The sequence below is a fragment of the Tribolium madens genome, unplaced genomic scaffold (genome assembly GCF_015345945.1).
Source record: "Tribolium madens isolate multiple individuals breed KSU strain unplaced genomic scaffold, Tmad_KSU_1.1 Scaffold_3;HRSCAF=73;Tcas5.2_LG2, whole genome shotgun sequence".
In the NCBI taxonomy this organism is placed as follows: domain Eukaryota; kingdom Metazoa; phylum Arthropoda; class Insecta; order Coleoptera; family Tenebrionidae; genus Tribolium; species Tribolium madens.
In genome coordinates, this window is record NW_025401006.1 from 9,524,335 (window position 1) to 9,549,300 (window position 24,966).

Sequence of the window (24,966 nt, forward strand, 5' to 3'; positions counted from 1 at the left end):
AGCGTGTTTTAAAATGATTTTCATCTAGTTGCCTATGGAATTTCTATGCAAAATAAAAAATGCCGCTTTAAAAATATTGAACCTAATTAACCACAAATGTTAATTTATTTTAATTAACAACTATCACTATTGATAAAACTATCTGATTCAGAAAGAGTAGAGCGGCACAGAAAAATTTACATGTAAGAAAATAGGCGAATAGACGACAATTATTTTAAAACACGCTGTACAAATTTTTACACAAAAATCATTATCAGAAATTTCAATACTTCTAATGTGGGATTTAACTGGAACATGCGGTATATTTAATGGGATAATGGAAATATTTATTAATTTGTTTTTAAATCTTGGAATGTTTTTTTTTATATTATATTATTTATTAAGTTATTATTCTTATACAGTATGTCTACAGATTGAGTTTACAAAGGGAAAAAAATATCTTTTATTTTACGCCAAAACTGTAAAGGAAAAACATTTTTTGCTTTATTTCAAACCAGTAAATCTGTACTTAAACCTTCATTATTCTGATTCAGTAAAAAAAACAGTTCGTTTTTCGCTTAATTTTGAACTTAGAATAATTTTTCTATGCTTTTTAAGTCCTATTACATTGGCGGTTTTATTTATTTATATGTCACTTTGACAATTAATTTATTAATTAAATAATGATAGTTTTTGCTAAAAGTGACTTTGTTTTTTATAATAAAGCTGTTTCTCTGACTTGCTATTTATCAAAATTATGTTTTTCACAAACATTTTTTTATTTAACTTGTGAAAACTCATTTGTCAAAGTAACATCATTGTCAAAAAAATAAAACCGCCTATGTGATAAGATTTAAAAAGCAGAGTAAAATTATTTCAAAATCAAGTCCAAAATCAAGAGAAAAACAAACTTTTTTTTCTAATGAGAATAAGAATAATGAAGTTTTAATTACAGATTTGCGTGTTTCAGATGAAGCAAAAAATGTTTTTCCTTTGCAGTTTTGCCGTAAAATCAAAGATGCTCTTGTAAACTCAATCCGGGGACTACTGTATATTACAATTATTATTATTATTAATTTGGAACACGGGCCCGCTAAGGGCTCAGTACGCCACTGTACATTCCAACAATGACCTAAATTTCCTATTGTCGTACTCGACACCAAATTATATAAAAAGCTCTTGTTTAATAGACAATAAAAGCCTAAATGAACAGCTATGTCAGTAGCAAAATCTCTAATTCTATACGAAAGCTCATATTGCTTCGTTGTGCAGCATTTTTTTAAAATGTCTTTTTCAACATATTTCTTCTCCCACTTCCAACAATACGTCTTGTAATACGGTTTCGAGTTGTCATTTAATGAAAGCTGTCACTCTACCAGATAAGTCTATTATTTCTGTAATATCACGTCGAACGGAGACCGGGACTGGAAGTCTATAAAAACAACTGTAAAAGTAAAAAAGAAAAAATATTGATGAAATAAGTTGTAAAAACGGCCATGTCCGTGATTCTCACAATATAGGTAGGGTCAATACAAAAGAAAAATGAAAAAGAGTCAGTGAATTGTCAAAAGTTTCGCGAATGCCATAAATTTTACATTGTTAAGGCACAATTTAACAAATTGCAATTTAAATTTGTGAAATGAATTAGGTAGAGCCTGTTAAACATTTATCTTCGCTTTGCCTTTGCTCGTTTCGCGGAAATTAGGTTGCACAGTAGTTTTATTGAGATGAAAAGGCGACGCTATATCTAGGTTTTTTCAGCATTAAACCATATCTCATAATATAAAAGTATAGTAAATCTCACTAATAACTATTCCGAGGTGCATAGAGTCACAAACGACTTTCGGTGATTTTTCTATTTCAATCTCGAATGCAAATGCAGTTACAAACTCCATTACAGGTGGACGAAAATTTAATTATCGCCAGTGTTCTGCAATCCAAGTTTCTGGCGACTTGCATGTAATGAAAAAGTTTCCTCGAGTAAGAAGTTTCTAAAATATTATTTGTCATATCTTCAGCTTGAGTCGTGTAAGTTTTAATGGGGTCGCAAGAAGAATGCAAGTGAACAGTGAACCCCCCGACATTAACACAGATATCCATTATTACACCATTTCACAACCATTCGCCTATGCTGATTAGCACGAAATTAGAACTTTAAATCTAATTACTGCCTTTTGGAGGGAGCCTACATTGCATTTACGTCTAATCCTGTTATTCTGTTGATGCAGTTGTAACTCTGATTCTCACATATAATCAATAAGCAAGAAGCACGATTAAATTCAACTTGTTTCATTGTACGTGTACTGTGCTTAAATCAGTTCTGAAATTTGTCTAAAACAGGCAAACTATTATAAAGCCTTTAATTAAAACGGTTCCAGCGATCATTTTCCAAACACAAACTTCGCAACTGTGTAAAACACCAACCGACTGGTTACTGTAATAACCAATTAACTACACGTCCAGGGAGTTCCACCTTTAAAACTTGCATGATTAATTCCTGATTGTATTAGACTCTAGAGTAATAAAAAAAGTAAAAAAATAAAACGATTTTATAAATAATGGTTTTACTGCACGCTCCCGAATCTAAGCCAGAATCATAAAAGCTTTATTTCAGTAAGTAGTAGATGTTGAATTTGTCTTTACTATTTTTACTTGTATAATAATAGGTTTTAGATTTACTTTTGTATCTGTTTATTCATATTTTAGTCAAATTTGTTTTACGGTAATAAAAAACCCGTTAATTGAATATAATTATGTTATTCAAAAAAAGTTGCATTAAGAAAATAACCGCAAAATACAAAAAATTAAGAAGTTTTCTTCTTTTTTTGAAACTTAACTGCATATTAAAGTTAAAGAGATAAGGTTTATCTCAACAAATTCCCATGAAACCAAGTTACCACAGTCTGGCTATGAGTCTACTGAAAATGTACTTTCTTGATTTGTTTCATAAATTTCAGGTCGGTATTGGTGCCGTGTTAAATTTTGTCGAGCGTTGCAGGTCCACTACATTATCAAATGGAGGCAATAAAACAACCAATGACATTGCTGAAGTAAAACCGTGAATTATGATCGCATAAACCGGGCGAGGCTCTCAGCTCCTGGCATTGTTTAGCCTCCGGGCAAAACCGGAGTGTTCCGGGTTAGGCAAAGTGCACATAACTATATAAACCCGATTTTCAATTTTTAAGCGCGCCTCAATCAAGTAGGTATACCAAAAATACTTGGGGCATTTGCAATCGATATAAGTAGGTATTAACGTGAATATTTAATAAACTAGGTGGAACTCAAATTAGACAAATTGAAATGAGGCAAATAAATATTTAACAATTTGTGCAAAGTAAGTGGTTAAATAATCAACAAAAGTTGAGTTAGCAAACAAGCTCAATGGGGTGGCAGGTTTTAACTTTATTGCAGCAAGAATTAATTAAAATAAGTGAATAAAGGAATTCCATTAATTGGCTGCTTATCATTAACGAAATTGCAACAGAAGTCGTCGTTCCGAAAGCACCTCGTAAAATTGGTGTAGAACCAAAGATAACACTCGTACACAGAGGCTTGTAAGACAAAAACCCTCTTGATCCTGCGATATCCCTTCGAAAGGTTTAAATTAGCTCAGTTAAGCGTAGCAAAGGACTGGCAGTAAAAAGAAACATATAAAACACGAGCACTCACCTATACACGGCAAAATGTGCTCTGCTACAATTAGCTTATTTCCAAGAATAAAAAGTGGAAATCGGCAGATTTACTTTAACCAAAGCAATCTCGAAGTTAATTGATCTATTTCGGGCCTACCCTAATCTCCAGGGCGTGTAATTTGTTTCCTTATAGCGCCCCAATAACCTACAAATCACCTTTGAGGCATCCTCAATTCCACCAACTTCAATATAGTTTACCCCCTAGCTACAACACAATTGGCTTTTTGTCGCCTGTAATAAATTAGCGACGCATAATTTCGCCGCCGAAACATTTCCCAAATTTCACTCGTCTGATCTAAAATTATAATGACGAGAGGAGATAAAACATCGCCGCGTTAGGGTGGTGCAAGTAAAGTAATTATTTTTAGGAAGTCTATTCGAACAAAATCCACTAATCAATAACAGATCAAATGTGCAAACTCGGCAAAAATATCCGGTAGATCCACCAATTAAAACTCGTTGATCATTAATCATATTTCCAGAGAGGGTAGTTACAAAAAGCACTAACTGAATAGGATGGCCTAGTACAGACTGGACAAAAGTCATCATTGAAAAATCACCGAAAAGGGGAAAATACAACAAAACGAAACTTAATGCTTTGATTAAGCTTGGAGTGTAAGTCGGGTTTTTATCATTCGATCATTAAGGAGGGTTTCCATTTGGTTTATTGGTTGTCAGTGGGTATAGAGGACAAGCGTTTGATTTACGTACGAGTATAAAACGCCCTTAGTTAATAATACAAAGGATGTTTACTATAGAAGCTACACCATTATCACTTCGTGCAACTAAACGGTAATAGTTTAATTGCTTCAATTATTAATAACCACACACAAGGTTCTAATTATTATGTTCAGCTTTAATTAAATTACATTGTTATCGAGGCTCGAACATGTCGGACAAATTTGTAACTTTTCCAAGCGGCTACATCAATCTGTTGTCATAACAGTGCCATTACAGTTTCAAACACGTTATTACAAAAACAATTCATGTTATTGTGTTTATGATAAATTGCATTCTATAGCTTGACACTAATTAAAATTAGTGCGAATTCGATGAAATTTATTATTTGTAATAACTGAAAAGCAAACAGCCATTTTTCTCCTCCATTGTTCTGACGCTTTATTTTAAACGAAACTTATAAGTAAATCACATTCATTTATTATTTCTTTGATAAATCTATTACTTTCCAGGCACAAACAGCTCATTTGTTCCAACATTCCAGTCACGTGAGCGTCCTATATTCGCAAAATTAATTTTATCTAAAAACGTCCACATTTTGACATTGAAGCAAACATTACTCAGGCATTAATATAAAAATCAATAAGCAATAACTGGTTTTTATCAATTTTTCTTTACACAATTACTTTTTTATTATTAAATAAAAACACCAAAAAACATCTACTTGTGCCTGCCTGGTGTTTCAAGAATTTTGTCACAAAACATTTTATGCTCACATTTAACTTATATTTTTGCAACAACAACAAACTATAAACCCAGAATGCGAAAAATACAAATTATTTAATACAACTTCAGTTTCAGTTGCAAACAAAGGAGAAAAAGATTAATTAACATTCTTCATGATATGTGTGTAAATACATATATTAAATAAACTCATTTTTCTCTGTAGATTTTGTTTACAAACAAAAAGACTAAACTATTGAACCATTTAAAAATTAAAGATTTTTAGGTAAGCTAGGTTTCAGCAATTTTTATCTATTTCCTATTGAAAATCCTATGATTCCGACTGGATGCAATTGTGTCTTGAAAAATTGATGTCAAAATTACAGTTCAAAAAGTGAGGCAAATACTTTAACGATCCAAAAATTGTAATCTTCAGAAAATTATGTTTTATCTAGTCAAACATTTTGCTAAATTTTTGCTCCACAATATTTACATAAAATGTAGGTAACATTGACAAATGTTAGTTGGGCAAGCAAAACTTGTCGAGCTATTTATTTTCCTACTAAAGCTTACAGTTTGCTCAATAAATTGTAAAATTTTATAAAATATTGAACATTTCTTATACAAAATCCATATATTTATTTCAGCATGAGTTTGACTACATTTATTTCAAGACAAAAAAAAACCCTAACACTAATAGCTTTGGTTTACTGTTGTACATTTATTATAATGGGTATTGAAAATGCAACAACAAATAACTGCTTTAAAAGCGTTACTAATTTATAAACTCATAAGTAGACTAACTAAAATAAAAAATATATAAACTCTTTTATTTTCAAAACTTTTTTTTATAAACACTAATAACGAAACTTTGGAAAACAAGTAATAAAGCTTCTAAAATATATTTTTATGGGAAAGCTCTTATAATTTTATAGATTACTATATAAAATTTGATATCATATTATTAGCATTTCTAAAATTTCCGTATTTTCTAAGCTCTTATTTTGAGAAAAACAATATTTCGATTTTTTGCCTTTTCGTTTTCATCTGAGCATTATTTTCCCTTCCAAATTTCAAGCAAAATTTCCCTTAATCAGTAATCCTGAACCCATTAAAAATTGAAAAAACAGTTAGATTTGAAACTTATATCATTTACATCATGATGCTTTTATAATAGATAAACCATACATTTTATCAAGTAAAGAAATTCGTTTTGCGAAATAATCTTGCAGAAATTAATTGTAACAACCGCATTAAGTGTAGGCGAAGCTCATTGAAATTGAATATTCATATGTTACTTGTGCTTTTGACCTAGTTTCTATGTACGAGATGGGAGACTTTAACCTCCGTGCTCTTCTGCTATAACTTCAAATCTAATTGCCTCCACTACACTATGAGATTAACGCAACGAGAGTTCCAGTCGGATAATTATCACTTTTACACTGATGAAGAGGCTATTTTAAAACTTTGCATTATCGCGAACAAAGAATTATCAGTCTGCAATGATTTCCATTTCATTTGTAAAATGTAGTTTTGCTTGTGAGCGTCGATAAAAACAGAATTTAATTTTATATATTTGCACACTGAGCCTTATTTTATGCTCTAAGTGGAAAGTAAATAAAAATTTATTTTAAATGGATATGAAGTTTGCCAGCACAAACAGCGGATCCTTATGAATAATAATCAAAATGTGACAAAAACACAGAGTGAAAAACAAAGTTATTTAATACTCCATTTGCACAATTTGCAACAGTAGTAGGAATGACCAAGTGTATTGATCTAGTCTGGTTTTTGTCTTTGATTTGCATTCAACTATCAAATTAATCCTACGCTTAAACCGATGACAATTTTAACCTATGCCATTAAATTATCTCGCTGACGCTATTCGGTTTTGTAACATCAAATGAAACGTTTTATTAGATGCTGCGATTCTGCATAAAGCTCTTTGAGGCAGTTTCCAAATGTCGAAACATTGAAACAGAACAAAAAATTGTTTCTATACAACAATAGAAAACATGTTTCTTTCTTTAACGTAATCATAAAAGATCCACATTAAGTACAAAGTTTGTTAAAATTAGTTTTTAGTAAATAATTTTTTTGTAATAGAATTCAATTTTCAAACAAATCTAAAAGCTTTTAGGAACTTTAATGTACAAATACTTTTTTTACTTAAAGCATTTTAATAAATAAAATTATTAATTTTTTTAAAACTCTTTTTAGCTCAAGTTTTATCTATACGAGTATAAATTTTGTAAAAATAATTGACCTTCGTTAATTTTATGAGAGTTGCATTTGAGTAAACTGCCAAACTTGGCTACTTTTTGTTACTTATTTTCACTCGACTTAATTAATTTTGAACTAGTCCATAAATTTCGAAGCACCCCAGACTCTTAATTATCAACTTACACAAATTTTTCATTTGGAAGGTGTCATATGGCAGTCTCTGCAAACTTTTAATTGAACTTTAAACAAAATATCGTAAAGAAGCCTCGACGTAATGACTTTTTAATGACTCTAACAAGAAACAGAGGGTGTATTTCACACCATCCACAATAACAATTAAGGAGGTGATCGGGTCGCCACCGATCAATAACAGGAAAGAGAAAATAAAACTGCCCCAGCCGGATAGGAAATTACTAGAATCGCCCAAAGTTGCCAACTATTTAACGATCTCTTACCTTTCTGACAGCTTTACAACGCCCCAGATTACTTTAGGAGAAGAGAGACTAACGATTTGCATTAAAGTCAAACTGGCGATAAAGATTTTCATCAAAGCTCGGACAAAATTTCGCCACATTACGCAAAAAGGGCACTAACGACGTTACCTCTAGCTCATTTGAATTGCTTGTGCTTATGTTTAAACAAAAATAATAATTTCTGTAAAAAATATTAAATGCCTCAACTCATAATACGATCAAATTCCTTCAAGGACTATTTCTTTGATCTGAAACAATTGAAGTAAATGTTGACCCTATTTGTTCATTGTGATTTTAATATAAGTGTTCCAATTTTTTAAGTAATCACTCATTGCTAAATTTGCATCGGAATTTCAAACTAAGTTTCTGCTGCAAAATAATCAGTTCATGGGCAATAAAATTTTGATTTTATTTGATTGTATGAAAATTGTAATGATGTGCTTTTCGACCTAAATAGCTTATCTGATCGTAAATTCTTAGTTCATTTTATAGAGCATGTATTCAGCAAATATTTTATTATTGCTTTTACAGAACCCTGATCTGCTTTGACATGTTTGTTACCTCTAAAATTACGAATGGCGGGGCATAAATGAAACATTGTTTCAACAATCTCCATAAATTTTTTTAAAAGAAATTTCTGATAAAATTTTTCATGTTCTGTCCGCTATCACTTATGTAAATTAGAGTCAAATAAGTTAATATCCACAATGTGTTTCAATAACTTTAAGATTTAAAAAAAAATTAATTTAATTTAAATCTACCAATAGTAATTATTCTTAAACAAATTTCCGTGTTGCTAACGCAAGTTAGTTTGTTTTTGCTTTATTCATTAGTGGGTGAAATCTTTGAGAAGTCAAAAAAGAATTAAGTTCATTTTATTTTATTCGCTACTAAATAATAATAAATCTCAGTAAATTGAATAGACGTGAAAAAAATGTTTTATCTTTATAATGAATTTCTGCCAATAAATATAAATGTCTTGTTTTCTTTTTTAGGTCGCAAGTTTGTAATTAGAGTCCACAACATGTGTTCAGTGTTGGTTCCTAGTGATGCAGTTGATAATTGGAAAAGTTTTTGAATTTTGTGTGTAGATGCAAAAAAGTTGCCTTTATGAGGAGCAAATGATAGTAGCAACTTTGTTAGTGCTGATAGTGAGTAAAGCGAATTCAAGCAGGAATGGTTTTCTCGTGCAAACATTGGGTATGAAGCAGAAGCTGATTCAGTTGCGCCTCGCGTGTCGTTGGTGAGAAATTAAATGAGCAGGTCGATACCGAACTTCAGAGATTGCCTCGAGACGTATCCTGGAGGATTGCACCGAGGTCAATCTTCTTCCATTTGCCCAAGTTCACCTTATAAATCCCCCACTTGCAACAGAAACCACTCGGCTTCGAGTAACTTTGCTCACTCTCATAATTAAAACGTTAGAAACTATGAATTGCAAGAGAGTTGCAAGTGGTTTCTAAGTGGCTCTTAGAGATTCCGATAGTTAAATTTTTATTCACCAAGTTAATCAAAGTGATTTACATATAATTGGAAGGACAACAGAGATGAGCTAATAATAAAACTTCGCTTTGTTAAAAGGGTGATCTCGTGGTCAGCATTATTGGCAGATCTCTTAACTTGATTGGTCAATCACATTCCCGAATGTCCGGCAGATCAGAGGTCCAGGTCCTTTATTTCGGACTATAAACCAGGAACTTTTCCTGTCACTGTTTGTTTCTTTGTCTACTTCCGGGAAAAAAAAGAAACGCCATTCTACGTGCTTGACCGTCCTTTAATTTATAATACTTAGGCAGACTTCGCTGACCAAGCCTTTCATGTAGAAAATCTAATTGATTACTTTTGTTGTAGTTATTCGGAAATAGATAGTCAATAAATCTTGTTATCGGACGACATTTCTACCACGAAGAACTTTCAAATATAAATTTACAATCGGGACTCAGGTTACGAATTCCCGTGCCACTCATGCACAAACGTTTCATCTATAAATCATTTTAACAGCCATTATACGAAATTATTATGTACATTTAACATTTTTATCGACTGCTTTAGCACAAACATTGATTGATTTCGTTTCGAAACATCATATTAAAGTCAAATTATGCCCAGCCTCGTTTTTACTCTGAAGTGTGCCAAGCCCATCAATAAAAATTATAATTGTTCATCATGTGTAACAATACTGTCTTCTTCAAACCAATACTTTATCGCAACAAATATGCGAATAAAAAGGTAAAAAGTAACAATAAATGCAACATCCCAATAATAATAATAATAATAATAATGATAAAAATATGTTATTATTATCCTTGATTTCGTTTATGTTTCGATGAAATTGTAAGTGACCAATATCGAGTAAAAGCTCAAGCAAACGTGCTTTTACGAATACAACAAGAAGGTATGATGCAATTTCCGCTTCTATTTTATTATAGCGCTGTACACAATAATGAGTTTCCTTGGGAATAGCAACGTTTCGAAGTTTCATTTGACGTTTTATTAGGGTTCGTTTATAAACAGAAAGGTTTAAAAAAAAAGAACAAAATTAACGAGCCGTTTTTGCAATCGGTGCACGTACTTACGTACTTTTAGAAAGCTTTAGCTGATTTGAAATGAAATTTGCTCAGCTAAAAGAGGCAACTGTACCTAGTTATTATTAGTCAGCGAATTACACATTAATGAATAGAAATATACATGATGTTGTAAACTAAAAAAGTAAAGTAATAAAAACAACAAAAATTTTCTTTTTCTTTTAGTATGTAATATACCTAATGTTTTATTTTAATAAAATAATGAGTAAGGTACGAGTATACATGTTACAAGTTTATGTTTATTTTGATTAAATATTTTTTGTAAAAATATTTTAATAATGTAGTAACCCTGACTTGTGTTATTTATTTTAATAAACTTAACGCTTTTGGTAAATAAGCTTGCGTTAAAATTCATTTTGGAGACGGTTTACATACCACCGCTCGATAATGGCGCGTGCACAAATTAAAAAAATTCCGATAGAGAAATTTAATTACCGTATATTGTATCATGGCAGTTTCTACATGAATGCCCAAATTAAAATAATTTCAATGCAAATCAGCAAGTATTGTTTGCCGTCGTTGCATAAAAATTTTTAATTAAAAATTTAGTTGCAAAGCTCCTAAAAATAAAACATCATAAACCAGTTCGTCTGTTTTCTTTTTGGTGTATCGTCATCGGTGACATGCACCACGGAGCTGCAAGCTTTAAGTTTTAATATCCAAAACGAAAGTGGGAATTTAATGTTTAATGAGATTTGTGATGAAGGGATGTAATGTAATAAACAACCAGTTAGTTAGATAATTGTGATACATGTGTCACGACATAAACGCTAGGGGGATGCAAGCAGTAACTGAATCTGGCGAGCTTTGCACACTAGATAAGAGCATGTTGGTTGTACTGCTTGACTACAATGACACAATTAACGATAAGGCACTAGTAGCTAAGGCAAGGTATGAAACTAAATCAAACATTTAATGAAAAACGAAAATCTTAAACGCTTTGCTAAACATTAACCAAATAAACAATAAATTAACGATAAGCCAGAAACAAAAGTTTAAAATTAAATAAAATAAATAAATTGTTCAGAAATATCTCTTCGCTATTATTAGTCAAAATATCTACAACTGTAAACTGCTTTTTACAATTTTTGGTTGCCTTTGAAAAACATGTGTAAAAAAGTGTTAAAAAATATTCGAACAAAAAATGTTTTTACTACTAGGTATAGCTTTAGAAGATTATACAGGGCGTTTTAGAACTCGCGTCGCAAAAAAATGCCAAGTAAAATGAGATAGCAAAAACAAGAAAAAAAATAAAAAATTCTATCTATAAAAATTATAATGATTTAAATTTGCCACTTTGACCCTATCTATTTCTGGTAAAAATAAAGTCTGTTTTTTTTTTTTTAATGGAAATGCCAAACAGTCTTAACGTTGGCATCACTAGTAAATTCATTCATGATAATTTTAATAAAGGAAGTTGGCAGCTCCGGTTTTTGAATTAATTTAAAAACAATGTCATTAAACGACAACATAAAAAATTTAGAAACGAAACACCAAAAAAAAAAAAAACAAATTCGGTACGCTAACAGTTTTTCGAAATTTGGAAACGAATGGTTCGCAAGCAGAAAGTTAGAAAAAGGGCCCGTTAAAATGTAGACGCAATTTGTAATGCAGGTTTGCTAAACATTCTTAATTTTTAGCAAAAAAATTGACAAGAATACAAAATAAACATGAATGAGAAAGAACCTCGGAAAGAACGCAATTAAACTAGTATCTTGTGCATCGTTTTTGAGGAACGAGTTGAAAAGTAACAATTTTGATACTAAAGCTGAAGAAGAATTTATAAAATGCATCAACTTTGAGCTCATTTCAATAAATTGCACAAAATTTATTGCCAATCATCATAATACCTACTTGTATCTTTTGCTAAATAACTTTTTTCTGTACATACATCCTTTTTCTTCAAAGTTTTTGTAGCAAGAATCGCATTTTTGTCCACAAAATTGTACTTACTTGCAGTGTGTTTCTATCAAAATTATTTGCACTGAATTCTGTCTTGAGACCTTAGGTAATAATGTCTGTCCTCACGTATTCAATTATAGCGCTTTCAAAGGGCAAACAGACACACAAGATTCATGAAAGTCAAAATTTTGACAACATCTCAATTTGGACACATAACCATAATTTTTTAACAAAATTTCTAGGGACAAAAACAAAGAGCAAACAAAATTTGTGGCTATGGAGACAAGCTGCTACCAATTTTTTCACCAAAATTTTGACTTGGTAATTTCCATTAAAAAAAAAAAAACAGACTTTAGTACATTAGTACAAACGAGGTGATAAATATGGCATTACCCCGAGTGAGATCGGATAAAGCACAAGTAATGCCATTACTTGTATGCTATATTATTCACAATCACATTATTTTTAGTCAAAAATTTGAATAAAATAAAATTCTAACAAAGTTAAGGTTCAAACGTGGTATGCCATCTAAATAGCGTTTGATTTTTGACATTTCTGAACTGTTAAAATAATGTGTGAATCTAATATTAAAATTGTTGAAATGGAATAGTGCTTTCACACACCGCCTCTAAATTCATACAATAGTTATTGTTAAAATGAATAAAATTATGATTTGATAACAAAAATAAATTATCAGGAAACAAAATAAAAAAATGAATCCTCTATAACACATGTCAACCTGAAACGGAGCAAAGGCCAACATCCGCTCTCCCGCTGAGAGCTTGCAGAAGCTCTCAAAGTTTTACAAGTGTGATAACCAGGTTTCCACCCCCATATATACCTCCAGCGCGACATATATTGCAACGAAGTCGGTGTTAGGCAACATGTTTTGCGCCCACTCTATAGAAGGGGGCGGCTTTAATCTGCCGGAGCGGAATTACACCCACACCCAGTACCTTTGTCTCTACAGATGACTTCCAACAAACTCACAGAATTGTCTTTTAAAGACTTCTTTTGTTCGCTCTTCTTGACGTATCTGATCCACTTGACAAGGACTTGGGCCAACAAGCAACTTGCAAATTGCGGAGCTTTGTTTGCAAACTTATCCTTCACAGTGACAAAGAACAAGTTCATCAAAAATTGAAAATTCACTTTTGTCGAGGCGTTATTAGCGCTTCAAAAGAAGAAAAAAGGGTTAGTTGGTCGACTGTGGTGCTGAGAGTTATGATCAAGAAGCGCGAGTTTCGTTCAAACACGCACACCTTTATAATTAGATCGAAATTGGGCTCGGGAACAAATAATCGAACAAGTAAATCAAGATAACAAGACAATGATGAGGCGCTCTAGCGTGACCATTAATCGGACCCTAACGGTCGAGGGGTCGAACGACGCAGCATCAATACTCCATCGGATGAAAACCAGATTTACAGATTTCCTATTTACGAAATGCAGCCAATTGTGGAGCTCTCATGTAAATTGTGCACTCCTGAATTATTGATTGAAGCCACGACACCGACAGATAATTACAAACGAAATTTGAGAACACTTGTGTTTAAAAATTAATTTGATTAGTTAGACTGGTTTCCAAAGTGATTAGTCATTTCAAGAAGCACTTCTTCGATTATCCTGGAAATGATTTTACTCAGACATAAACTTCAAAATTAGGACTTTAGGTCGTAAAAGTCAAATTCCTGTATGAGATATAACTCCGGAAGGAGAAGGGGAAGCAAATTACTTCGAAATGGGAGAACTTACTATGCAGAAACTTTATGTTTGTTTGTATAGGAGACAGTGGTGATGTTATAGTAACTAAATTGCTGCTTTAAAATTTTAATATTTTATGTAAAAGGATTTAAATAGGACGCTTGTGTTTTAATTAAAATTAACTTACTTAGGACCATCACTAAATGTTATATTGAGTGTTTCCAAAAAAAATTTAATAAAATGCTACTTTTTATTAATTTTTTTATTTAAAGAATTATACTAAAGTTTTTCAAAATTATATTTCTTTTCAAATAACAGAAAATAATCTTGCAATTACTCTACGGTTTACATCTAATGAAATAAATATCTACTTTATTCATATTGTTCTGGTTAATTAAGTGATACTTAATAATTTTTAGTTCATTTAAATTTTTTTAAATTGTTGAGGTAAATCCTTTGTTATAAGTAAAATTCAGGAGGGTAGACCGGTGCGTCATCAATTTCATTTTTTCATTACCAACTTAAAAGTGAAATAAAAAATTCTATCACATGGAAAAAATTAAAGGGTCTCTAAGGCTGGTAGCCTTGAACATTAATTTACATATGTACTTCAACTACACCATTTAAAAGTTGAAAGTCTTTTTGGTATAAATATTTTTCGTTTATTGGTTGACTTCTTGCTTTTGTTCTGCGTCTCATTGGTTTCTTTCAATAATTCCTTACGATTAAGTAACTTCTATAAAATCAGGCATAAATGCACTTGTGTTAGTGTAAAAAATTGAAACAATGAGGGGTCACCGATAAATATTAGCCCCCCCATCATCTTTTATTTATTCTACAAAAAATGGGGCCAATAAAAAACATTCAAATGCTGTTTTAGTACTATACATATTGTGTCTGCTATGGCACAAACTACACTCTGTAAATAAAATTGTAATTATTTGAGATTTTTTAGGTAAAAATGAGCGTTATTTAATGAAGTAATTAACAGTACAAACTGAAATCGACTCATTATTTTGACTCTCACATAAGTAACTTTCTGGTTTTCATAAGATCAGAATAAAAGCTTCTTAACGTTTATTGTTTGTTTTCAAAGGATGTAAGATGCAACTTTGTTTTGTAGACGTTCTGAATTTCAACTTTTTTTTTTACCTGGAAGAATGCATAAGATCGTCTATAGTTTTAAACCCTTAAAAAACTCAATGTAAGAAATTACTTGTCCATGCTCCTTATGTTTATGATGATTCCTATTTATGAAATACAGATTTTGCATCTGTTTTCTTCTCAACATACCCATTGTTCTTTAGAAAATCGGTTTTATACTGATGTACACTAAAAATTCCGAGTTATAAATACAACATCCAAAATCATTGCAAAACATAATGATGTAATGAATACACTGCCATTTCGAATCTATTACATTCAATTTTAAATGCCTTTGCAAAGAATCGTACAAAGCAACACTTTCATCAATAAACAACTTCTAACTCGTAGATATTGATCCTAACGCCAAAAAATTGACGTTTTATCATCGCGATGTAAACGTGGTGAGGAGAAACGTCAGATGACGCACCGCTCAACCCCCGTGATTTTTCCCATATTAATTTTATTTTCAACTGCATTCCATATTCGACCTAGTTTCATCATATACGCCAACGTTTGGCTCGTTGGTCTAGGGGTATGATTTTCGCTTAGGGTGCGAGAGGTCCCGGGTTCAAATCCCGGACGAGCCCATACACTTTTTATTTTTTTGTTTTAGAATAAATAATCATTGATAATTTCTCCATTGTTTGATTAATAGTGAATCAAAATAACATTTTAATAATTGCCTGCAATGTTCGTTGTTATTCATAAACTAGAATAAATAAATAACTATGATAAACAACTGCAGCTTTAAAAAATTTCTTATTGCAATCTAAATCACTGCTTTTCTTCTCAAACTAAATCGGGTTACAGTTACGAAATTTTCTGTGTCGGAGCAGCAAATAACAGGAAAGACAAAAGTAAAATAATTTTATCACGTCGAAAAAGTCCAGCTTTCGTCGTTAAAAGCGCAAGGACAAAATCAAGCGAAAATATTCAATCGACCATAATAAAAACACGCTTCCCGACCGCGTTTCAGCAATGTGCGAATTTTATTCTTGATCGATTTTGGATTAGTTCATCAAGTCGGCGAAGTTCCGCGAGCCCCAGATGCAAACCAAGAAAATAATAAATAAATTAAATTAAAATCTGTCAGAATGGATTAGAATTTCATGATATACGACCTACGTTTCGATTAAATAAAATATCGAAAGCTAGTATTTACTAGTCGAAAGTGGGACTAAGATTTTAATGAGATTTTTCGTGGCATTTTAGCATCTCCTTGACGTTATCGAATGAGCAATTCCGGCAGCAATCCGATTTGGTTTAGCGGTTCGATTAAGCCCTGGAATTATGTGGGTTCGATATTTAAATCTATAAGTTAGCATTTCAGTGCAAAAGGACGCCGTCACGTTCATCCCTTTATCTTTATCTCCCCAAATTGGCGGTTAGGGCTCCTCTAATCAATTGTTTTCTAAGTTTATAGGCCTTTTAAATTGGAAAAATAACCGAAGAAGACGGATAATTAAATTTCAAATCAAACCACAGCCCCGGAAAATTTTTCAACCAAAATCCACAACGCTGCAAGTTATAAATAAAGCGAGCCTGAGGTGCAGTATTTAATTCCGGGATCAACGAAAGGATCCATTAAAAGCTTATAGCACCATATTTATGTCTTGTTCCCGCGAATTCAATTTTATATTAAGCACAGACATAAACTGTTAATTTAAGACGTGACCTCACCTCTACAATCAAATTATTACAGAATTTGATGTTTTCTACTAAGGAAACTTTTCATTGTAAATTTTGCATATGTTTTCAACTGCTGCAAAATTAAACAATTTTAATGGCTCTTTTGCTAAGTGCACATCATAATCTGGCTTAATCGCAGTATTAATCCTTGTGAAAACGCTGCTACAATGTTAACAGAAATGATTGTAGCTTTTAGTCCCTCTTTGACAACCAATTTACTAAACTCGCAAACATACACAGGTATGAAATAATTTGTGGATTACTAAAAGGTTCCATTAAAAGCTTAGTTTACTCCTTATATCTTGTTATGCGTCTAGTGTCTTTAATTTTATATTTGGTGATAGGAAACTTTATAAATTACGGAAGTTTATTAAGTAGACACGTCGACCGAATTTAACTTACTTGCTTTAATGGCATTTCTTATAGTTTGAGAAAAGCAGTAAACGTAAAGTTGTGTTTTTAATTTTTAAAATGGTTAAAGAGATCAGGTGTTCTAAGTTTTTATTTATACTCATGTACTGAAAGCCATGACTAGTTTATTTTAAAAATTTATATAAACTGCGTGCTTTTATGTCGCAAGCTTTGATATTCAAAGTGTGTGAAACGAAAAAGTCTGCATTCTCCACTACTTTAAAATTAGTTCTGTCACAATTTACCCAATAAATTTAAAAAATTAAAACACAAGTTAGTCAAGTTTTATAAATCTGCTATGTATACAAAAATTGCAATTGTGTTCTTGCATTTTTAAATACAATTAATTTAAACCGATCAAAACTAACTTTTTAAAAACCCGGAGACATGGTTTCTATTATTCGATACCTAGTTTATAAAAGCCATAGCTTGCCTATAATTTGACAGTTGATATTCGTCCAAATCGGCCTACAAATTTCATAAAGTTAAACCGATTTTTGTCACTCAATAAAATATAAATGAACATATTTATAGATTCGTTTGAAACTACATCGCTTTTGTTTCAAATATGAACAGCAAATGCATTATTAATACAAAATATTTACTCTTGAAAATGAAAATTATTACTGTTTACTTTATGCACATGCACATGCTTTCTAGCTGATTTATTTATGTATTCAAGTTTACTTCACGCTTGAAAAGACGCCAAGTTTTTTAGTCATAGCAAAACTCACCTTTATTCGCTAAAATATATAACTTCAAATAAAATTAAATACAGATACCGGAGAACTACTTAATTAATTTTTCATAATTTTATTCTAAAAAAGTAGTTAGTGTTTGACTACTGCTGAGAATTGGAATTTCTAAGAAATTTCTTTGCAGAAATGGGTTTTAGTAAAAAAGTCTCATTTGGAATCATTAAATAAAAAAAAAAACAAATTAATTAGTAGAAAATTTATTAATTATTATAAAAGTTATAATTATTCTTAACATTATAATTTTTTTTTTAATAATGTGCTAATTTATTATTTGATGTGTGATTCATTCGCCAGCTCAAAATCAAGCAATTCTCCCCTAATTTAGATTATAATTTTTGGGGCCGCTTTCCCGTTCCCAATATATCAATCACGTCGAGATAATACGCGACCCCTTGTTGATCTTTTCATCGTCCTTTTCACCCCTTTTTTATACCACACCTACACATAGAGGTTTTTTACGTTTGGTGATATTATTGGTAGATATGTCAGTGATCTAACTTTGTACAACACTCGTTGACAACGACAGTTAAATTTGATTTATTTGTGTGTGTCCCATCGTCAATAATACAAAGAAATATGTTATCGACTTATCACGAACAATAATACGAAATGTCGGATGAAAACTGATGGCTTTTATACAGTTGCGTCGATAACGGAAACGAAATTGCAAAATATCGAAATTTGGTTTCTCTTTTTTGAATGCAATTGTGACCATTGTCAAAATAAAATAAATTTCATTATACGTAAAGCAAGTTGTTAAACTTTTAAGTAAAAGAATTTTTTGGTGTTTGGTTGAAACGTTCGATTTTAGTCAAATGAATGAATAAAATGGTAAAAAAAGATCCGATTGAAATATTTACAACGTACCTGTAAACGTCTGCCAACTAGCTGCCCCCACAACCATTTTACTTTTTTTCCTTTCGAAGCAATTTTTTATAAAAGACGTTTTATGTGTGAAAACTCTCACATATAAAGGGCGATACGTTATTTCCGAGTGGGTTGTGTGCAAATGTCCTAACTCTCTTTTAGATCATCGTTTTTCTTCAAGTTTTTCTTCTCTAAGTCGGGACGCTGATAATGTTTCTACTGTCGACAGTGTTGAGTAATTACGTTGAGACTTTATCTCAAAAGGTGTCACAGGACAATAGCCCTGATATCATCTCGAGAGGCAAGCTGACCGATAATAGTGAAACATTGCACTTTGTAGCTCTTTACTTCTGACCTGTATGATGTACGAGGTTGGCTATTTATCTGAAAATATCTGAAAGATTTACGACCACATAACTCTCCAGATTATAATTGATTTTATCGTGAAAACAAAATAGACAGCGTTTTTGCATCTAGACTGCACCGCATGTCATAAATCAACTACAAATAAATTTATTATGGTGTTCTTTCAAATTTAATTATTTAAAATACAAACAGAGTTTTTGTGAGCTTAAAAATCCGACTTGTATTGTTTCTTTTTTTAATAAAACGCCGATTAAAATTTAATCGAGTTGGATACCGCCGGCTAAATTGTGGCTTGAATTATTTAAAAAGAAAATTCTCGAAAGACCCGCATATTATGGAAACAAGGCAAAAAACGGAGTCAACTTGTTAAAATCTTATCCGACATTTCGCTCCAAAGTCAAGCTGTTGCTGGCCTCACCATCGAGATTTATGAGTTAGTAGACACTTGGGATTTCGTGGTCATCATTGGAGTCAAGAGATCCTTCCATGTTTCGGTGTATATTGTCCGGTCACTGTAGATTTCTTACAAACCCCTCTTCAAATAAATCCTTGTCAGACGCACCAACCCTTGGTGGAAATGTAATAATGATAATAACCAGAAAAACAGTGAACATCCGGACACTTTTCGGTAATAATTCTTGGATACTCGCCGCTTTTTTCCATTCGAATAAAAACGCTCACATTTCGTCCACAAATTCAATCCTCTTTCTTGTATTTAGCACAATTACAGCTCAATATTTTCAAGGCGAACAGACATTTTCCTTCAAATTGAAGGAGACTTTAATTTTCCGCGAGGAAAGCTTACAACTTCCGAATGCACTAGCCGTGATTGCGCTTTTGTATCAGATGACACTGATGCATTGGAACTCGTTATGTTCACTTCTTGCGCTCTTTGAACGATATAGCTTATGTCGTCACATTTTGCACCAATACTCCTTGTTAGCTTATCACACATGTTGTGTGCTGAAGAAAAGTTTTTGTCTAACGGTCTCTAATGCTTTTTACTAAATTTTCCGGCGCGCAAAATATCGAACAAACTCAAATCAAATTCACATTAACTAAAATTTCAAAACAACCTGAAAGTTTCTGAACGTTTTGTGGCGATTAAATAGTATACCAATTACAATAGAAAATACATATCATTTAAAGAATAAAATTTAATTTTCATGTTACGTTTTCAAAAACTTTATTTTAGTTTTAGAAGCTAAAGCAGCAGTTTAATAACACATGACGACAAAAAAAAAGTCATGTCGTGACAACTTGACAAATTTGATACCAGTTTGTTCGTCTCAGTAAGACAAATCAAATGCACTAAAAAAATTTCAAAAAGTCCACACACTTTGAACTAAATAATTTTTTTCTAATTAAAATGAATTTAAAATACTTTAACTTTAAAAAATCTTAACTCAATAACTATTATGCCGATTTCCTTCAAATAAAGACCATTCTAAAGGGATGGACTTGCCCTTTAGAATGATATGCAATTTGAAATTGAATATTGGCAAACTTTTCGTCGAACAATGTTCGAAAAAGTTCGAAGTAAATCGAAGTAATCTAAGAAAAACCCTACGAGTAATTTTTTTTTCTTCATTACCATCGTGTAGAGCATCTTTTTTTTAATAAGAATCTAAATTTTTAAAATAATATACCGAGTAGTTTTTAAGATACGAATTTTTGAAGTTGGTTTTGAAGGTTTGCTATTCAGGTATTGCGCCATATAGGAGAAATGCATGTTAATCTTTCTTAAAATTGCATTTTTATAAAAGTATCTGTTTTAAGACTCTTCTATTACTTAAAAATGGTCATTTGCACCTTCTTTGTTTTAATTAGAATAAACAAAAACTGTTTCTTTACTTAAAACAAACAAAGCAGTAGCTTTAAATATAAGAACAAATCTTTTTCAAATTAAATGACTTTCCATTCAGATTCCAACTTGTTCACTTTGTTCAAGCTTTCTGAACTTTTTTTTGAAAATGTTCTCAGTAAATGCTTTTTCATCACTTTCTACTGATGTTGAATGCAATAAGTCAGTTGCTTCGTGTGCAACTGTTATCACAACTACTACCTACAAGCTAATTGAAGCTAATCGTAGAATGTACCAACAAAATAAATCAGGTGACTTATTGCATTTAACATCACACGAAAGTGATGAGAAAGTATTTGCCCAGAACATTTTCAAAAAAAGTTCAGAAAGATAGAACAAAGTGAACAAGTCGAAATCTGAATGGAAAGTGATTTGATTTAAAAAAGATTTGCCCTTATATTTAAGACTCTAGATCCTTTTTGCTCAATGATCAGTAGTCATTTTTACAACAAAAAAACTCTTTATTTGCTTTAATTAGTACGAAGGTACTCTTTATTTGTTTTATGTAAACAAACAGTTTTTATTTATTGTAATTAGAACAAAGAAAGTGCAATTGACCATTTTTAAGCCAAAAAAGAGTCTTAAAATAAATACTTTTATAAAAATGCAATTTTAAATAAGATTAACATGCATTTCTCCTATATGGAGCAATGCTTGATTAGCAAACTTAGATTACTTCGATTTATTTCGAACTTTTTCGAACACTGTTCGAAGAAAAATTTGGGAAAATTCAATTTCAAATTTTATATCACTCTAAAGGGAAAGTCCATCTCTTTAGAATGGTCTTTATTTAAAGGAAATCGGCCTAATAGTTATTGAGTAATGATTTTTTTAAAGTTAAAGTATTTTAAATTCATTTAAATTAGAAAAAAAAAATTTTTCAAAGTGTGTGGACTTTTAAATTTTTTTTTAGTGCATTTGATTTGTCTCACTGAGACGAACAAAATGATATAAAATTTGTCAAGTTGTAACGACATGACTTTTTTTTGTCGCCCTGTGTAATTTACTTTGCTTCACTTTTTTAAAATAGAAATTATGGTTTAATATTTTTCTTGGAATTATTTAGCTAAAATAATGATTTTATAAAGTTTATCAAGAATTCACTTTGTAGTTACTAAAATCTTTAACCAACATTTCTTTTTTAATATTCTTTGAAAATTATTTTTGTTTATTGTAAAAATTTTCAATCATAAAAACAAATATTAAGTTATAATTAAAAAACTGAACAAATTTTGTCGGTTTTTAATGTGAGTTTGGTACAAGAAATATTATCTAAAGAAGCCAATAAGTAGATTGAAAGTTTTTATGTCTGAACCAACTTTTGCTCCGACTTAACTTTAATCCATTTGCTTATTTGATTACGCTTACTGTTTGAAATAAATCTATACTAGGTTTAATTAATTCTTATTAACCTCCACCCTGAAGTGAGTTTTTTAAACCCAGACTCGGAAATGGTATTAGCAGGGGAAATTAATTATACTTACAATATCCGTCAGCCTATCTCGATTTGATTGAACGCGTTGATTTAATTTGACGTTTGTGGTCCTCCAAGTTGATAAATTGCACTCTTCATCCCTAGTCTTGTAAGACGAGAGTTGCGACTATTCCGTCATTAAATTATCACATGTCTTGTAATGCGCCTTCTCGAGTCTGGTTGAAGAGAAATGTAGATGTAGCCGCAACACATCCCTTGCTAAGACTCGCCATATGCCCTGGCATTTCGTCCGCTACATTTAAGCTACACATGTAAATTTATGCAGTCACTGAAACTGCATGAATTGCGACTTGATGTCTAAGCCGAGGCATTCACTCGGAATTACAAACGGCATGTTGTAGGGTATTTCGCTAGTGTCATAAGTGCTCTATAAGATTGCAATTTGCTCTGAATAATTGCTGCCGTAGTTTAAACTGACTGCATGTTGCACTACTAGTGCACTGCCAGGTTTACACCAGGTTTACAAACACTGAAATGCATTATAGCAAATGCAGCAAAACGCTTCGAAATCGACTTTGACCGCAGATCTTGCCGGCGCTGCAGTCTCAATCATTCAAATCAAACATTATTACTCCTGAAGGACACATTTCAAGATATATTTGAGTTTCAGAGCGAATTAAACTAAGTAACTGATGTTTTAGAGACAGGCTTTAATTGTCAGATTGAATTATGCAAAGTGGACCAATCTGTTTTTAACAATTTTATGAACTTCAACAATTATTTCAACCTCAATTTCAAAGATTTAAATGATGATTCAAATGTATTTTTTAAACATTTTAAAAATCACACTCGTAAGATATAACAATCTACTCCAAATACCCACAAATAAAATACGTATATAAAAAATAAAATACCTAAAAAAAATATCTAATTTTACTTCCTTACAATCTAGCTTTTATTAATGTTTCCCTATTTTTGGAACAATAATAAAATTATAACACGATATAACACGTTTTTTAGTCGTAGCAAAACTCACCTTTATTCGTTAAAATACATAAATTCAAATAAAATCAAATACAGATGCCGGAGAACTACTTAATTAATTTTTCATAATTTTATTCAAAAAAAGTAGTTAGTATTGTTTGACTACTGCTGAGGATCGGAATTTCTAAGAAATTTCTTCGCAGAAATGGGTTTTAGTAAAAAAAAGTCTCATTTGGAAACATTAAATAAAAAAAACAAAAACGTTGAAGACTTAATTAGTAGAAAATTTATTAATTATTATAAAAATAATTATTATTCTTAAGATTATAATTTTTTTTTAAATAATGTGCTAATTTATTTAATTCTCAGATTGAATTATGCAAAGTGGTCCAATCTGTTTTTTGCAATTTTATGAACTTCAACAATTATTTCAACCTCAATTTCAAAGATTTAAATGATGATTCAGATGTATTTTTCAAACATTTTAAAAATCACACTCGTAAGACATAACAATCTACTCCAAATATCCTCAAATAAAATATGTATATAAAAAATAAAATACYTAAAAAAAATTTCTTATTTTACTTCCTTACAATCATAGCTTTTATTAATGTTTCCCTTTTTTGGCTTAAACGATATATTTATTGAACAATAATAAAATTATAACACAGTATAACAAGTTTTTTAGTCGTAGCAAAACTCACCTTTATTCGCTAAAATATATAAATTCAAATAAACTCAAATACAGATGCCGGAGAAGTACTTAATTAATTTTTCATAATTTTATTCAAAAAAAAAAATAGTTAGTATTGTTTGACTACTGCTGAGGATCGGAATTTCTTAGAAATTTCTTCGCAGAAATGGGTTTTAGTAAAAAAGTCTCATTTAGAAACATTAAATAAAAAAAGAACAAAAACGTTGAAGACTTAATTAGTAGAAAATTTATTAATTATTATGAAAGTAATAATTATTCTTAAGATTATAATTTTTTTTAAATAATGTTCTAATTTATTTAATTCTCAGATTGAATTATGCAAAGTGGACCAAACTGTTATTGCAATTTTATGAACTTCAACAATTATTTCAACCTCAATTTCAAAGATTTAAATGATGACTCAGATGTATTGTTTAAACATTTTTAAAAATCACACTCGTAAGACATAACAATCTGCTCCAAATATCCTCAATTAAAATATGTATATAAAAAATAAAATACYTAAAAAAAATTTCTTATTTTACTTCCTTACAATCATAGCTTTTATTAATGTTTCCCTTTTTTGGCTTAAACGATATATTTATTGAACTATAATAAAATTATAACACAGTATAACAAGTTTTTTAGTCGTAGCAAAACTCACCTTTATTCGCTAAAATATATAAATTCAAATAAACTCAAATACAGATACCGGAGAACTACTTAATTAATTTTTCATAATTTTATTCTAAAAAAGTAGTTAGTGTTTGACTACTGCTGAGGATCGGAA

At 30.9% G+C, this 24,966-nt stretch overlaps 1 protein-coding gene and 1 non-coding gene across 2 annotated transcripts; both read left to right on the forward strand.

The window, feature by feature from the left end:
- The first annotated feature begins 12,829 nt into the window (after nucleotides 1-12,829).
- LOC123007736 lies at nucleotides 12,830-14,200 on the forward strand. The gene is made up of 2 exons (XM_044403156.1): nucleotides 12,830-13,210; nucleotides 13,266-14,200. The coding sequence occupies exons 1-2, from the start codon at nucleotides 13,143-13,145 to the stop codon at nucleotides 13,579-13,581; spliced, it is 384 nt and encodes a 127-aa protein (XP_044259091.1). The 5' UTR covers nucleotides 12,830-13,142; the 3' UTR covers nucleotides 13,582-14,200.
- Nucleotides 14,201-15,623: 1,423 nt separating this feature from the next.
- Trnap-agg lies at nucleotides 15,624-15,695 on the forward strand. Its single transcript has one exon. It is a non-coding gene; the product is annotated as a tRNA-Pro (tRNA).
- The last annotated feature ends 9,271 nt before the right edge of the window (nucleotides 15,696-24,966 follow it).